General features: G+C 43.1%; 1 protein-coding gene across 2 annotated transcripts in view; it reads right to left on the reverse strand.

The window, feature by feature from the left end:
* ADCY3 (adenylate cyclase 3) overlaps positions 1-18,183 on the reverse strand; it is a 138,293-nt gene that overhangs the window by 7,012 nt on the left and 113,098 nt on the right. For both annotated transcript variants that reach the window (XM_042445565.1, XM_042445566.1), the window contains 8 exons: positions 16,860-16,979; positions 15,608-15,750; positions 12,396-12,557; positions 10,548-10,635; positions 9,225-9,341; positions 4,084-4,340; positions 3,191-3,269; positions 995-1,153 (listed from right to left, as the gene is read on the reverse strand). In XM_042445565.1, the coding sequence (XP_042301499.1) occupies positions 995-1,153; positions 3,191-3,269; positions 4,084-4,340; positions 9,225-9,341; positions 10,548-10,635; positions 12,396-12,557; positions 15,608-15,750; positions 16,860-16,979 (1,125 nt within the window). The remainder of the gene's footprint in view (positions 1-994; positions 1,154-3,190; positions 3,270-4,083; positions 4,341-9,224; positions 9,342-10,547; positions 10,636-12,395; positions 12,558-15,607; positions 15,751-16,859; positions 16,980-18,183) is intronic.

Raw genomic sequence — 18,183 nt, forward strand, 5'->3', positions numbered from 1 at the left:
ATAATAATAATAATAATAATAATAATAATAATAATAATAATAATAATAATGGAGCTCCACTATTGTAGCTAAGCTCACCATGTAGGATCTCACCCTTTGTGTATAACACACATTTTCTCCAAAACTGTAACTCAGGGTAGCTTACAAATGAAAATGATTATAACATAGTTAAAAATATACATACATTTAACTCTCTTTGAAAGATGAAATTCTGTTTTTCTCAGCTAATCCTGATGTCGCAGTTAGTGGGGATGACAGAAGAGAACAATAATTCCCATGTATACTAAAAGCCTAACTGAGCTGTGATCAGATCAATTTCCATGAACAATATCTAAATGACACAGAAGTGGCCATACATGCAATCTGTGCATGAGCTTACTGGATGTTAAGTATTTGAAAAGGCCTAAATATTATGAAGCCACCAGATCAAGTCTGATCTTGGAAGCAAAGCAGAGCCAGGCCTGGTCAGTACTTGGATGAGAGACTGCCAAGGAAAACCAGGTGCAGGTAGGCTATATTTCAGAGAAAGGAACAGGTAAGTATTCCTTGCCTAGGAAAACCCTATGAAATTCCTGGGGTCACCATAAGGCAATAGGTAAGTTGAAGGCACATACTTTTTAAGTATTTGAAACTGGCAGAAAACGATGGTATCACCCTTAATAGGTCCAAAATAATGTGGCAGTTTAGTCTACCCTGTCCTAAGCCATTCTTCCCCATTTTGTTGCTACACAGAAGTGACTGACTAGAGATGATCAGAGATGTGGTCCAACATATCTGGAGAGAACCAGGCTGAGGAAGGATGGACAAGTCCCTCCTCCCACAAATGTTATAGGATTGCAATTCCCATTCGTTCTAGCCAGCATACACAGTGGTCAAGGATTATAGGAGCAGCAGTCCAACATTTATCTGGACTACACCACCCCCCTTTCTGCTCACCTGTGTCCTTGCTGCGCGCCTTGTTTTCCCTAGCCATCCATCACCCACCAGCACTCACCTCGTCCCGTTTCTTGGAGCCCAGGAAGTGCCGAGCCACATGATCTGGCAGCATGTTGGTGACCAGGGCCTCGTTCCAGCGCCTCATCTCGTAAACTCGCTCCTTCTGGTCGTGAACATCAATCTTCCACAGGAATAAAGTCCTTGCCAATTTCTCCACCTGCAACATTATTTACTTATTCATTGTTTTATTTTATTTATTAGAATATTTATGTCCCACCCTCTATCTCAGGGTGGGATATAAATATTCTCAGGGTGGCACACAATAAAATCAACATCCTCTGCTGAGGTCCATTGAGGAATCACTGTGTGATGCAATCGTTTTGTGTCTGGCTTCTCTGATCCACCACTTTTGTTACCAGGCACAGAATGGTCATGGGAGGAGAGGGCAGCAGCAACTCTACAGCAGATACAGAGGGGCTTTGTTTGGTGCAGAGGGGAAAAGGGAATACTAACATCTACAATGACTAAAAAACACATACAAAGGCGTACAGTTGACTGATGCCTGCACAATAGGACTTGGGTCCTATTGCCAAGATATATCATTATGTATATCACTGGATCACTGTCTCCTAGTTGATATACTTTCTGACCTCAGGTTCTCAGACTCTGTTCTTGATTGGTTTAAATCTTATTTGTCAGACAGATCTTTTGCATTGGTCACGAGTGGTCAGACCTCGTCCTCTGTTCCCTTATCTGTTGGAGTTCCCCAGGGCTCTGTTTTGGGTCCCCTACTGTTCTCTCTTTATACATTGTCCCTAGGAAAACTTATAAGCTCTTTTGGTTTTTCCTATCATCTGTACACCGATGAAACTCAGCTGTATCTTTTCACCCTGACCTTTGTCCGGGACTTGAACAGCAAGATCCATCTTGTCTCACAGCTGTCTTGCAGTGGATGCGCCATCGGCGCTTGAAGCTCAACATGTCCAAGACAGAGCTTCTTGTCTTTCCACCTAAGTTCACCCTTCAATACTCCTTTTCTGTTTCTGTTGATGACATCTCTATTCGACCGGTCCAGGAAGCCCATAGTCTTGGTCTTATTTCTGATTCTTTTTTGTCATGCATCCCCCAGATCCAAGCCACAGCCAAGGCCTATAGATTCTTTCTCTACAATATTGCTAAAATCCATCCATTTCTCTCGGCCTCTACTGGCAAGACTCTGGTCCATGCGCTGGTCGTCTCGCAACTAGATTATTGTAACCTCCTTCTGGCAGGGCTTCCTCTCTCTCACCTCCGTCCTTTAATTTCAGTCCAGCATTCAGCTGCACGCATTATTACATCCTCTCACCACTCGGACCATGTTTCTCCTCTATTATCATCCCGTCACTGGCTTCCCTTCCCCTTCCGTATTCAGTATATGCTTCTGTTGCTAACTTTTAAAGCTCTGCATGGGCTACCCCCCCCCCCATTTATCTGAACTTCTTTCTCCCCATATTCCCACTTGCACCTTCCGTTCTGATAGTCAAGGTCTGCTGTTCCAGCCCAGGCTCTCCACTGCCCCGTCCTGGATTTGTCACTTTTCACTTGATGCCCCTCACTCCTGGAACCTCCTTCCCCCACAAGCAAGCGCCATCACTTCTTTAACCAGTTTCAAAACTGAGTTGAAGACTATATGGTTCAGGGAAGTATTCCCAGGCATTGTGTGACTGTTTATCCGATTGTTATCTGATATTTTATTTTATTTGCTCTCTGATGTTCTCAATTTGTTGCCTCCTTATTTTATCTAATTCTTTCTTGCATTACTATCCATTGTTTTATATGTATTTTGTAGAATGTACAGCATTGGCAGGTTTCATTTTTATTGATTTTATTGTCTGTATGTACAGCGCTGTGTAAATCTACAGCACTATATAAATAAAGTATAAGAATAAGAATAATAGTAGTATATGCTAATATTCCAAAATTCAAAACACAGTCCCCAGCATTTTGGATAAGGGGGGAATCAACCCGTATTACATAAAGACACCCCTATTGCCTGGTCAGTATGCCAGAGTTTTGAAAACCAAACAAATAAGTGTTATAAAAGGATAAAAATCTTATGTAACACTTGGAGGTACTGGATCCAGTGGCTGGCAGCATACTCTTGAGAAGCATGTGGGGATCTTGAGGTGGAGCACCACAGTGGTGGTTACAGCATGAGTGACACTGTGTGATTGTTACAGCCTACTGGGTCTATGAAATTTAGCAAGATACTCACGTGGCGGGAGAAATAGTAGAAACTGAACATCATCACCAAAATCATCACCGTCATGGAGTATTTGGATGAAAGTAAGTGCCTGCAAGGCAGAACAAAATTGATTGAGAGCCACAGTTCAAAAACCCACAAATTTCAGTCAAGCCCTTCCTGAGCTTTGCCACTTCAAACTACAAATGGAGGGATCACCTTTTTACTAAATACCTGCCCATGGGAGAAAATTTTTAATGTCTCTATGTAGAAAACTAATACATCAGAGATAAAGGCTCTAATCTGACCTTTCCTCTCATGTGTTAGTTTTCTACATGCAGAGATTTAGTAGGTTACACAAAGGAGCATTCCAAAATGTGTTACAGTGGGGCCTTGCAGGACCTCCCATCAATACCAAAATCCATGGATAATCACTTATATACAATGGTGCCAGAAAATGGTGTCCCTTATGTAAAATGAAAGATGTAAATCATATCAAAGCTTAATAGCTTTGGATTGTTAATGTCAGACAGCATCAAAACATGGTTGATCAAGCTTTCTAGTGCACAAAATTATTTTCCACAATATAAATATAATAAGCAGATTCAAAAAAACTTTCCATTAAAACATTAGTGCAAAAAAAAAAAAAAATCAAAACAGGTTAAATTTAAAAAACCAAAAAAGAAAGTTTAAACAACAACAAAAAACGTTTTTGTTGTTTTTCTATCATTATTTTTCCCCAACTCTGCTTCCAGTGCCATTTCTGCCATTGCCACAGCATCTGGAGTTATTTTACCCAGCCACTGCACCAGTGACTACACCGCTGTAGTTACTCCATTCCAAAACAATCATGGCTGCGGTCCTGGCTCTGAATCTCCCGCCATCACTGCCCTGGCCATTCTCCCACGTCACCCACATGTGCTTACGTGCGCTCTCGGAACCGCCTCTGGTCGTACTCATCGAAGATCTGTTGCCAGGCAAGAATGTTGACCACACCCACAGCCCCAGTGATCATGACCATCAAGGTGAGCTTGACCATGTGGCTGACTTGCACCAGCATGATGGTGGCAATGAGCGCCAGCACTGCAATGTAGCTGTAGTACTTGGGGTTCTCCACACAGCCCTCCTGAATCAGCTTGGTTTCTGTATCGTTGAAAATGGTGGAATATTGTAGGCAGCTGAGCTGTGGAGGCAAAAGGAATATGTTATACAGAGGGCATCCAAAATTTCTGCTTGTCCATTTTCAACAACTTTGGATCCCATATTGTAAAAAACTATCATGGCATTTTTTAGGGCTGAGAGTGAGTGACTCACCTAAGGTTCCCCAATATGTTTCCTTGGGTCACCATAATTCAAAAATGACTTGATAGCACACCACTACAGATCTTAGAAATTTAATTTCCTAGAAAAAAAACCACTAGAGGGTGATAAAGAGTTAAAACTATGCATGGTGTTGTGTGCTTTCAAGTCCTTTCCGACTTATGGCTACCCTAAGGCGACTCTATCATGGGGTTTACTTGGCAAGACTTGTTCAGAATTGGTTTGCCATTGCCTTCTCCTGAGGCTGAGAGAGTGTGACTTGCCCAAGGTCACCCAGTGTGTTTAATGGCGATGCTGAACCCCTTGTGTCAATGCTGAACCCCTTGCAAAATGATGAAATATCATGTCTTCATATCAAAAGACCATGCATTCTGTAGGAGGAGTAGCCAGCATAGTGATACAGCTGGAAAGGCACTCCTGTATCTTCATTCACAACTTTAAAAAATAAGCATTCAATAAAGGAACTGAAGACAGCCAGCATAGTGCAGCAGTTTGAGTTTTGGGCTGCATCTGCACTGCAGAAATAGTGCAGTTTGACACTGCTTTAACTGCCATGGTCCCATCATAAGGAATCCTGGGATTTGTAGTCTATTGTGGCACCAGAGCACTCTAACAGGTAAGGCTGAATGTCTCACAAAACTACAAATCCCAGAATCCCATAGCATGGAGTCAAACTGCATTAATTCTACACTGCAGGTGCAGCCTAGGACTCCAGAAGAACAGGGTTCAAATCCATGCTTAGCCATGGAAAATCACTTGGTGACCTTGGGCAAATCACATTCTCTCAGCCTCTGGGGAAGGTTACAGCAAATCCCCTTCTGAAGAAACTTGCCAAGAAAACCCCTTGATAGCGTCTCCATAAGTCAGAAGTGACTTGAAGGCACACAACAACAACGTAAGTCAAAGTTTACTTGATGACACTTAACAGCAACAACAATCCATCAAAACACAGGTCCTTCTAGACACATACACTGTAATTTGTTTAGAAAATTTGTAAAGCTTAAACTGCATTTTTCTTCATTACTAACTACGCCTGATCATGATATGAAAATTTAATAAAAAGTGAAGGCGAAGGCTTTCACGGCTGGCATCCATAGCTTTTTGTGGGTTTTTCGGGCTATAAGAGTTTATTCCTCATGTTTCGCCAACATCTGTGACTGGCATCTTCAGAGAATGCTGGCATGGAAAAGAATACTGAAGTATTTTTAATAAAATGTAACAGAAGAGATATATGCTCCCGTGCCTAAGGAAGGAAATATGCAGCCTTAAGAAAGAGAATAAGATTTATTAAACTGATTATGAGGATGACAATGATGAAAAAAGGCTCAGAATTTCTTTGGAGGAAGAGCACATTTATCCCATTTTCATAGTCTAAATAAGCCCACTGAAATCATGGAAGGTGTAATGCAGCACATGGAGGGCACCTGGTTGGGGCATACTGTATTGCTAATGTATTTACAAAAGACACTCTTTGTATCAGATTTTGGAGATAGGGATGGGTGAGACAACCAGCGCTTTTTCTCCCGTCTCCCTCCCTTAGACACACACACGGCCTTCCTGAAAGCTCACCAAGGTTTCACAGCATGGAAATGGCAATATTTCCATATCAGCTTCAGCACAGAAGGGTTCAAGGTCTGGCCAATTATTAACAGTTTCTAAAAATAATCCTCCGCAGCTGGCCTTTTGCTAATTCCCCTTAATGATCTGCACCAAAGAGTCCTGTAAATAATTACTGGCTCAGGCAGAAGGAGAGACCTGGCCATGGACCGCTCTCTCCCACAGGCCACTCAAGAGGACTGGAAGCGGGTGAAGGAGGCTGTGCGCTGACCTTTAGGTTCAGTGTCATTGCTCTCTAAACACAGGCGGGTGGCTGGAGTGGGGCCTCTTCCGCTCTTGTGTTTGTTCTTCATGGAAAGCAACCTTGGGAGGCCACCACTTGGCACTGAAGAGCAGAAAGGGAAGGGGGCAAAGGGAGTTTTAACTCTCTCCCACACTGCTCCTTGCCACTTAAAAATACAGTAGGCCCTCCACATTTGTTGGGGGCACAGGACCCCCAGTGAAAGTGGAAAAACCACAAATAAAAAAACCACTACTTTTTTAACCTGAGAGAACACCTCTCTAGAAAGTTCTAGGTCCTCCAGGAGAACTCAATGGTCAACGTCTGGACTGGACAATTTTAGAATTTGACCACAGAATCATGCTGGAGGACATACAAATGTCTAGAGAAGTGCTTTCTCTAAGATTCTCCAGGTGCTTCAGTCCAACTCAACTTCTGCAGAGTTTCTCTGAAGGACCGAGCAATTCCTAGAGAGAACATATTAATCAAAACCCCAAACAATCAAACCCACAAAAGTCAAAGCCGTAAATGTGGAGGGCTGACTGTAATTCCATACACACATACCCAAGCAACATGGATGAGGTCCTGTGCACTGGCTGTGTTGCATACAATTATACAAGAGCAATGTCAAGCCTTTATAGAAGCGCAGGATACAATTACACCAGGTTTGCATAAAATTACACCAGTGTAACCACAATGGCATTACTGGATCAAACCACCAATTTCTCCAACAGGCAGTAGAGCCATGTATACTTCCATTGTACAAGTTGATCCAACTCCCCACCCAACACAAAAAACAATTATTTCTGGGACCTCCTAGAGAGCCACAAGTACTCATACAACAGGTATACAGAAGTAACTGTTCTTCCTCAACCACAAATAGGAGGATGTCATCCTTGCAGAACCGCCAAGTAATGTAATTGCTGGCATAATGGCATTTACTACAGTATAAATCTCCATCAGGATACCAGCCAGTATTTCATCCCCTTGAGGATAGAAAAGTACATGGAACAGAAAGGATTTCATTGATAAATGGCAAGAGGGAAAGGATGTGAAGTGCTTGCCATCACTCCTCTTATGCTCCCCAAAAGGCAGCCTTCCAATGCCTTGTTGTTGTGTGCTTTCTAAGTCGTTTCCAACTTATGGCGACCCTAAGGCAAAGTTATCATGGGTTTCCTGGGTCTGAGAGAGTGTCACTTCCCCAAAATCACTCAGTGAATTTCCATGGCCAAGCAGAGAATTGAACCCTGAACTCCAGAGCCATAGTCCAATGCTCAAACCACTGTACCATGCTGGCTCTCCCTTCCAAGACTACTACTCATTTTATAAAAAATGCACTGGGTGAAAACAAGAATCACTTGTGGCTCTTTGAAATTTTAACAAGTTTCCAGCCTACTTCATCAGTTGGAGTCCACAAAAACTTGTGCCAAATAAAATCTGTTTCTCTTTGAGGTGCCACTAGACCCATACTTGGTTTTGCTGCAACAGGCTAACACAGCAGCTCTGCATTTGAAATTCTTGCACTGGGTGAAAACAGAAACAAAACTCCACGATACAACTGCTCTGTGTCACAAAATACAGTGTCTCCTGTCCCCACCATCAGAGAAGAGTTTTCCCCCAGCCCTTTTCTCTGGTTGCCAGAAAAAATTCATTTTGATCCGAGAGATGAATCACAGCCCTAAGGTATGTGTGACTAGAAATCAGAGTAGAACGAGAGAAATGAGCTGAACTCGATTCTAAACAATATCTCTACATTAATATATGGCTTGGGTCCAGGGTATTAGATGGACCATTACGTCCCTTTACGAGCCCCTTAGAGCTCTTCTCTCTGTCCTACCAACTTCTCAGGCTTGTTTGACAAGAGAGAGGACCTTCTTGGTGGCTGCTCCCAGACTTGGAAATTCCTTGCCTAGCGAGGCCAGAATGGCCCTGTCCTTGCTCTCTTTCCATCACTAATTTAAGACATTCTTATGCCATCAAGCTTTTAGAAACTGCCTGGGATAGGCTTTTAATGCTGTGTGATGCTTTTTAAATGTTTGTGTGTTTTTAAAATGAATTTAAATTTATTAATTGTGTGCGTGTGTGTGTGTGTGTGTGTGTGTGTGTGTGTGTGTGTGTGTAATGAATCTTTTAGAACAGTTGTGGCTGTGTTGTTTTTAAATATGTTGTTAGCTCCCATAGCATGGAGCCATGGCAGTTAAAGTGGCATCAAACTGCATTATTTCTGTAGTGCAAAAGCAGAATATTGAGAGAAAGGCTGCATCTGCAGTGCGGAAATAATGTAGTTGGATACCACTTTAACTGCCATGGCTGCACGCTATGAAATTATGGGATTTGTAGTTTTGTGAGATATTTATCATTCACTATCATAGAGTTCTGGTGTCAAAACAAACTACAAATGCCAGAATACCATTGGATGACAATTAAAGCAGTGTCAAACTGCATTACAGTGGTACCTCGGGATACGAAATACCCAGGTTACGAAATTTTCGGGATACGAAAAAATCCCATAGGGAATTATTGTTCCGGGTTACGAATGTTTTTTCAGGTTACGAAAAAACTTTTGGTGCTTTTCGGCGCTATTTTACACGGAATCGCGGCTTTTCCCCATTAGCGCCTATGGCAATTCGGCTTACGAAGGCTTTTCGGGTTACGAAAGCGGCCGCGGAACGAATTACTTTCGTAACCCGAGGCACCACTGTATTTCTGTAGTGCAGATGTAGGTAAAGACAAAATAGAAATGAATAAAATCATCATCATCACCACCACCACCATCACTTTGCCTCTCCTCCTCCTTTAAAAACTCCTGCTTGCCTTTATTCTCAAGCAAAACACTTTCAACTCCAAGGGGAAAGAGACAGAAGAGGGGTGGAAGTGGGTTTCCCTGTTTTTGTTCCACATCTTGCTTACCATGTCTACAATGTCTGCCATAGTCACAATGAAAATGGCTGACATCGCCCATGTGTTCCTGGCCCACCGAGTCCTGTCTATCCAGGTGGAAAAAGCCACAAGCTTTCGTGGAAAAACCTGTAAAATGAGAAGAAGGCATGAAAGACCCAAGGATCTATTTTGAAAATCTCCCATGGAAATTATCAGATGGGGGGAAATCGGGGAAATCAAAAAGCATACTCCCAGCAAAATTGCGCAATCGCACTGAAGATTTTCAGACACATCACACTTATCCAGGACTTAACCCATGAAGATCCAGGAATGCTCTAGCTAGAAACAAACCATTCATAGGAAAGTCCCGGGAATGGTTTGTTACTGGAGCATTCCTGGATCTTCATGGGTTAAGTCCCAGATAAGCGTAATGTGTCTGAAATTCTTCAGCACGATTGTGCGACTTTGCCAGAAATATGCCTTTAACTCCCAGCTTTTTTCACCCATCTGATAATCTTCTATGTTTGCACATTGAGAACCAATCAAAATGAAGACAAAAACTCAGTGATAGCGTTTAGGATTCTGGAATATTACAACAAAATAATACATCGCTTGCTGCTCACTACTGTTGTTTTTAATTTAGATATTACTAACTGACATTTTGGAACATCAATGATTCACATTCTATCCAAGAATCTAGTAACTGGTGAGGCATAGCTGGATGAAGTTATATGTTCCAACTACTGTAGTGTCATTTGTAGTTTTGCTATTGTGATAATTTCTCTCAGATATTTTTTCATGGGATTCTTGTTGTGTGCCTTAAAGTAATTTCTGATTTACAGCGGCCCCGCAGCACAGGGGTTTACTTGATAAGATTAGTTCAGAAGGGTTTGCCTTTGCCTTCCTTTGAGGCTAAGACAATGTGACCTGCCCAAGGTGATCCAGGAGGTTTACATGGCTGAACAGAGATTTGAACCCTAGTCTCCAGAGTCTTAGTCCAATGTTCAAACCACTGCACCATACAGCCTCTCTTTCTCCCTTTCCAGTAACTTAAACCCAGCCCCATTTGAATTATACAGTGATTCAAAATGAATGGTGCAAAAGTAAAGCTGTCCTCATTTGTTTTTGCACCATTCTTTTTGAATCACTAAGTACTCTAGGAGGGAGCAAATGGGAAGAATATGCACGCTTTCTCAGACCCAAATACTGCAGGCTGAGTACCGGATGTGATACAGCCATTACAAATAGGTAATGGATAATTGGCCTTGAGATAAAGAGTCTGGGTTCATCACAACAACTGAGTAACAATTATGCATTTATGGAGGATGAATCATTGTGGGGAAAGGTCCTTACCCTGGGAAAGATGGCAGCCAGTGAGCAAACAGTCAGGATGAGCAAAAGGATTTCACCGACAACAAATGTCACATAATTTGCCACCAACCTGCAAGGGAGAAAGAGGGGGAAAGTAAAGCACACAGTGTTAGTGGAGAAGGTCAATGATAAATGCTTTCATCCTGATGACAGAGGAAATAGAATTCTCTGAGAAACAAAAGGCACAGATACATACACACAAACTCATAAGGCTTGCTGAAAGGCAGTGTTGTGCAGTGGTTAGCATACAGGGCTAGGACCTATATATCGAGACCCAATTTTGGGGAAAAGCAGGATACAAATAAATATAATAGTAGTAGTAGTAGTAGTAAGGACCTGGAGAGACCAGGTGCAAATCACAACTTGACCATGAAGTGCACCAGGTGACCTAAGGAAGTTATTCCCTCCCTCCCTCTCTCTCTCTCTCCCTCCCTATCCTATCTCACAGAATTGCTGTCAGAAGAAGGGAGAGAGGTGCACACTGACCTAAGCTGCTTTGAGGAAAGGCAGAGTAGGATTGTAATTAAATCCAGGTATACCTGAAGGAATGTATTTTCCCATATGAGCCTACCCAGGTTTTGAGATCTATCACATCATCCTCACAGGTACTTCTGATGGAAACATGGGAGAGCACCTTCTCAGTGGCTGCTCCCAAGTTCTGAATTCCCTTTCTAGAGAAGTTAGACTGGCATCCTCTTTATATCCTTCTGTAGACAGGTGAATACTTTTCTCCTCCAACAGGCCTCTGGGAAGTGAATGGTTATGGGGGAAAGGCTTTTAACAATGTGCTGTTTTGGTCCTAGTTGCGGCTTTTTAATGGGTATGCTTCTATGGGTATTTTTTTTAATACTATGGCTAATTTAACTATTGTACATTTTAATGGCATTAACTTTCACCTGTTATGTGTTTACATTTTTGTAAACTGTATTGAGTGCAGGTCTGGGGGGAAAAGTGGGAGATACTAAAATAGAAAAAGGAGAAGGAAGGAGGAACAGGACAAGAAGGAGAAGGGAAAGGAGGAGGAGGAAAAGGGAGAAAAGGAAGAGGAAGAGAAGAGGGGTAGGAGAGAGAAGGGAAGGGGAGAGAGGAAAAGAGGTGGAGGAAGAGATAACAGGAAAAGAGAGTCCACTTCAACATTAGGAAGAACTTCCTGACAGTAAGAGCTATTTACTCAGAGGGTGGTGGAGTCAGTGGCATCACTAGGGGAGGTGTGGTAGTGTGGACTGCACCAGGTGACACATCAGAAGAGGGGTGGCACCTGGCCAAGTGCCCCCCACCTCCCTACCCAGCACTCTTTTACTCATGAGTAAAGCAGCATCGAGCAGGAAGGAAGAGGGCCCCGCCCATGGAGCCCCCTGAAGCCTCGCCCCCCGCAACAAGTGATATCCCATAATGGAAAGCCACTGGGTGGTGCCTCCTTCTTTGGAAGTTTTTAAACAGAGGCTGGATGGCCATCTGTCATGAATGCTTTGATTGTGAGCTTCTGCATGGCAGGGATTTGGACTGGATGGCCCTTGTGGTCTCTTCCAACTCTATGAGTCTATGCTTCTATGAAGTCACACATGGAATGGGAATATGTATGACGAAACCATATTTGTGGCCTCCCTCGGAGAGTGGTGGAGTCTCCTTCTTTGGACGTCTTTAAACAGAGGCTGGACGGGCATCTGTCAGGGATGCTTTGATTGTGAGTTTCTGCATGGCAGAATGGGGTTGGACTAGATGGCTCTAGTGGTCTCTTCCAACTCTAGGATTCTATGATTCTATGAACAACAGTGACAAGCACACGTTTTAATTCTATTGGTCCCTCCACAGAAATTCAGCCATGCTCACCTCGGATCAATGAAAATCTCCACCACGGCAGTAAAGAAGAGGACAACACAGGAACAGCTGAAAGCCGCCCCACTCTGCTTCTCTTTCTCCACAGAGTAGCGTGTCTCCATCTCAGGGTCAATGAAGCGCATGGTCAGGCGGAATGTGGCTCTCCCTTTCAGCCTGTCGGAAATATTTGTCACGTGACTTTCATGTCCTACATTTTGCGGTGCACTGTGTTACCCCAAAACCAGGCCCCCGATCACCCTTCATATTTGATATCAATTTAATATTAAAAGATATGCTGGGGTGAGTGACCATGAGTGACTGGAAAGGTGACCACAAGGCAGAAACCTGGCCATGCTGTATTTGGAAATCTGGTTGGCTCCAGCAAGGAAATAAGCAAGGCATCCAATACAGTGAGATCACCCAAGGCATCAGCATAATTCCTTTTGTTTACTGAAGATGATGATGGGATTTTGGCTGAAGGAAATTATTGTGCATACACAGACAAAGGATGCTTCTCTAGCAGCAAGGAGTTTTCCATTGTCTGCGATATTCACACCAATCTCCCAAATATTTACTACAGCTCCCAACCATTCCTATCCCCTGGAAAACCATTTAGGAGTTAGGTAATCCATTCATCCCAAAGATTAGTGCTCCAGGACATGATTTTCAGTATACAGTAGTCTCGATTATCCGACATAAACGGGCTGATAGTTGGATAGCCGAAAATGTTGGATAATCCAGAGGGTCCAAGAAAAGCCTTGAAATCACTATGAATTGCAAACGTATTGAAGTTTTATTGCAGTAACAGTAAAAGTAACGTTGCAGTAACGTTATAGGAATAACATTGTAATGTATAAACAGTCCTCTAAAAATGTAAAGAAATCACTGATCAACATTGTGATGTACAATATGTACTGTATAAACAGTTCAGTCCTCTGAAAATGTAAAGAAATCACTGAGCAGCGACGTTGGATAATCCGGAATGTTGGATAATCAAAGGTTGGATAATCGAGACTCTACTGTATATACCACCACCTAGACACTAGCAATTTGGTTTAGTTTCCAACCAGGCAGACACTCTGTTGGATCTACTAGGCACTTTCAGTATGCCAGCTAAGGAGTCTATGGAGTCCTCTCCATTCTGGGCATCCATCAATTTGACCCACGCTTCAAGATCAGAAACATATTACTGTTAGCAAGGCCTCCACTATTCATCTTCTCCCACCTGTTTCATTAGTATGTAGAGAGAATTTGTAACACCTTTGAGACTAACTGAAATAAAGAAGTTGGCAGCATGAGCTTCCACAGACTTCAAGATGCAACCTCCCAGAACCCCAGCATTTTGGGTAACAACTGTACTTCTTCACACTAATGACATCTGGTTACCCTGCTATGCTACTGCACCCAAACCAAATGTGGCATGATATGAATCCCAGTTTCATTTTTGGCCATTTGTTGCTGTTTGGGGGTCCAAGAGTGGCAGCAAATAGTTTGGGTAATTTTGGGACATTTTTCCTGCCAAAAAGCATACCAGAAAAGAATGGGATCTTAGGGCTTGTGAGGATATCTTTAAAGGCACCAAGGGACATAAAATAGGGTTCTAGAGGGGTTGCATGTGGCTCACTTTCCCCACCCCTGGCCTAAATGATGGCAAATTCCAGAACCTTTGTTTGAGGGTAGGACTCAGATTCAGTTTACCAAGACCTCACATAAAATGGATAGGCTTCTGAATACCAACTGCTGATGAAGATGAATTGGAGGGAACCATTGTGCTTGTTTCCTGTTGTGGCAGTGGTGTCACTAGGGTTGGCATCACCCAGTGTCACTCCTCCCATTGACCTCCTCCCATCCCATTCCATCTCATCCCAAATTCTTAGTAATGTTTTTTGTACTAATGTTACTCATAAATCGTAATTTCCATACGTCACTGAATGTAATGGCAAAAGTTGTGACATAAACAACTAGAAAAATTAAAATTACAGAACCATAAGCACAGCCTAAATGTATTTACATGTATAGTTTCATGCGAGAGCCAGCATGGCGTAGTGGTTCAAGTGCTGCCCTGCAATTCTGGAGACCAAGCTTCAATTCCCAGCTTTGCTATGAAACCCACTGGGTGGCTTTGAGCAAGTTACACTCTCTTAGCCTTAGGCTTAGGGGAAGGTAATGGAAAGCCTCTTCTGAACAAATGTTGCCAAGAAAACCCCATGGTAGGTTCACCTCAGGGTCGCCATGAGTCGTTAATGACTTGAAGGCACACAACAACAAAGTTTTCAGCCACTCATGTGGACAATTTTGGACTATTTCAGAATTCTGAATAAGGGAGACTTAACCTGTAGTGTGAAATGTCTCCTAGGCGGTTTACAGACCACCCCTTTCGAGCGGCCTGTACCCGCCCCTTTCCCCAACGGATCAGGGCCTCAGCTGCCACAGCAGCAGCCCTGAAGCCCCGATCCGCCGCTTTTCCAGGCCATGGGGAAGCGCCAAAAGGCTGCTTCCCCACGGCCTGGAAAGGGGTGTCCTTGGGGCTTCAAGCCCCAAGGACAACCCAACAGCGGCGGGGAAAGGGGCCACTCGGCCCCTTTCTCCTTTGTGTTGCTGGCGCAGCCATGTAAAGGCTACGCCAGCGACACAAAACCAGGAAGGAGCTCCAAAATGGAGCTCCAAAATGGAGCTCCATCCAGTGCCACGGAAAGGGCGCCATAGACACCCTTCTGCGGCACCAGGACGTCATGTCCGCACCGCTCCATTTGAAGGCGGCGCAGCCATGACATCGTAATGGTGGCACCTGTGCATATAGGGTGCCGCCATTTTTATGCCCCCAGTACGTACTAGGGGTGAGGCCTGATTGGACGCTGCATCCTCGGCCAACCCTTAGTACGTACTGGGGCAGAGCAAATGCCCGTCTGTAACAGGCCTCAGTTATGCATTCAATTGCAAAGTCATTGGTGCAGTGTTGCCATTCAACACAAGACCTGCATAGTACCATAAATGTGCAACTCCACATGCAGAAATTTACACTACACAACTGTGACGTAGCATTGTGGCCTGTGATGTTCAAAATGACAGCTAGAGGAAAAAGATGCTGGTGTGGATCAAGGAAAGAGGGAAGGCCAAAATGGGCCACTGGGTGGATTCTGCATGTCATATCCAAAAAAGTAATGTTCTCAACCTCTGGGAGCCACAGAACAGTTGCCAAGAGAGTGTAGGAGGGGGAGACTTACGCCTGCACAGATTCTCTCTCCAGCAAGGCTTCATTGAGCAATTTGTTAAGTTCCTGTTCATTCTCTGAAGCATCCACCACCCTCTCTGCCAGGTCTCGCAAGCGCAGGCGCCTCCGGGGATTGGGAAAAGATGGGTTCACCACCTGAGCAGAAGAGAAGAACAATGTCTGAGAAGAAAACAGAAATATGAAAGCCTGGGAACTGGAGTCGGGAAGGTCTACAATACATTGAAGGTAAGGAGGCCTACAACATATTGGAAAGCAGTGACCCAATGACTTCTAAATGGATGTTCAGTACACAAATAGTGTTAATCCATACAATTTCTGCATTAGCTATGTGCTGATGCCAAATTCTAAGCTTGTTTTGTGTGGGTGTGCCTGGTGACAGACACCTAGGACAAGAGAGAGTCTAAAGTTTACTTATTATATGACAGAGGAAATTTCTGACCTCCAAATGCCTAGGCCTGAATCCTACTGAAGAGAAGATAATTGAGTCAATGGCATTTACTGATGTGTTGACCTGCCATTCAACAATCAGGTCAATGAATCTACTCTAGCTGGGACTAAAGCAAAGACATTCAGATCAGATGGGTTTTGTTAAACAGTAGGTCCTAGAAGGGCATTCTAATGGACAATTGTGGAAGGAACTGAGGGTGGAATAACCTTGTTTTCTGCTGCTCCAGACACTAGGACATGGAGCAATGGATTCATAGTGCAGGAAAAAAGATTCCACCTGAACATCAGGAAGAACTTCCTGACAGCAAGAGCTGTTTGACAGTGGAACCTGTTGCCTCAGAGTGGTGGAATCTCCTTTTTTATAAGTTGTTAAACAGAGGATGGATAGCCATCTATCAGGAGTGCTTTGATTATGTATTCCCACATAGCAAAAAGGGGTTGGGCTGGATGCCCCTTGGGAACTCCTCCAACTATATGATTCTAGGAGGAATGAACAGATAACCAAAATATACACAGATATACATTCTTCTTTGATTTCTGTAATTTGTATAACATTGCAGAATGTACTATCTATCTATCTATCTATCTATCTATCTATCTATCTATCTATCTATCTTGTGTGTCCCCTTTCTCCCTGGATAGACCCAAGGCGGCTCACAGACAAAACTTTTAAAATATCAGTAAAATTCAAACAATTAAAACAAAGATGTAGCTTTTTAGGAATAGAATCTGGGTACAGATAGACAAGATTTTGACAATTTATCAGTCTTTCCCTGCTCATACTGCTGCACCCATACCCTTGTGTCCAGTTCCTCTGCCTCATCAGGGGTGGTGCAGGTGGTGTTAATGCTCCCGTTGCATTCTTTGGTGTTGATCAGCTGAGGTGAGTTCCCATGGGAAGATGAAACGGATAACTTCTGCAGCATGAAGGAAAATAAGAGGGACAAAGACACATGCTAGCTTGTGTTTTAGTGTGCAGTTGAATGGAAAGTTGACAAATGGGGGAGTGGAAGGAATGCAATTGGAAAACTGATAGCATACAAGCTGAATAGCATGGGAGGAAACCTGACACATTACAGGTTGTGTTTCCCTTATCCAAAGTGCTTGGAACCAGAAGTGTTTTGGATTCCATTTGCATATACATATTGAGATACCTTGCAGATGGGACCCAAATCTAACCATGAAATTCATTCACAGCCTAAAGGAAATTCCATACATAAGAATTTTAATAATTTTGTGCATGAAAACTGAGCCATAAGAAAAGAATAGTTGCCACTATTTCAGCCATCATTTTGGAGTATTTCATATTTTGGAATTTGAGATAAAGGAGCCTAACCTGCATTTGTATTTTTAATCTTATTAAAGTTTTAACATGCAAGTCGTTAGCTACCTTGGATTATATTTATAAAAGGCAGAGTCGGTGATATTTAGGTCTACAGCCCCATACTCTCCCCCTCCCTATCTGCTTTTTCTGCCTTTGAACCCTCTGGACTGTCCTTTTTCTGCTTCTCCTCCTAAAATGTGAATGGGCTCTCCCACAAATCTCTAAGAACAGTAATTCATCTTTTAAATAAATTGCAGGGCCTCCCCTGTAGTGCTTAAAATCAATTCGAAACTGCTTGTTTTAAGAACTAGGAGTGAACTTCCACCCACTTTTGGAAAGGGCAGTTGAGGGCGGGTGGCTTTTTCACAATCTATGAAGCTCAGAAATTCACTACAGAACCACTGCCCATCTTTGTTTTAAATCCTGGTAGGCAACTGTACATGGGCTGGGGGCCATTCCTTCCCCCCCAGACCACTCCCTAAGGCTACACCAATTGAAAGGAAGCCCATATTCTGTAGTTCCTCTCAAAATGAGATTAGAAAGTAACATCACATCACGTCCTATCACCATTTTGAGAGGGACTGCAGAAGAAATTGAAATGTTTGAGGGTTTTATAAGGTTTTGTGGTTCTTGTGGTAGTATAGTATGGGTAGTCTTGTATGTTTTCACACTGCTGGAAAGTTTTCTACATGGTTTGAGGCCAATTCCTCCCCCCCACCAAATGCTGTTATTATTATTATTAACCTTTATAAATAAATAAATAAAAGTTTTATTTATATACCGCCCTTCCGTAGATC

The sequence above is a fragment of the Sceloporus undulatus genome, chromosome 1 (assembly GCF_019175285.1).
Source record: "Sceloporus undulatus isolate JIND9_A2432 ecotype Alabama chromosome 1, SceUnd_v1.1, whole genome shotgun sequence".
Classification (NCBI taxonomy): domain Eukaryota; kingdom Metazoa; phylum Chordata; class Lepidosauria; order Squamata; family Phrynosomatidae; genus Sceloporus; species Sceloporus undulatus.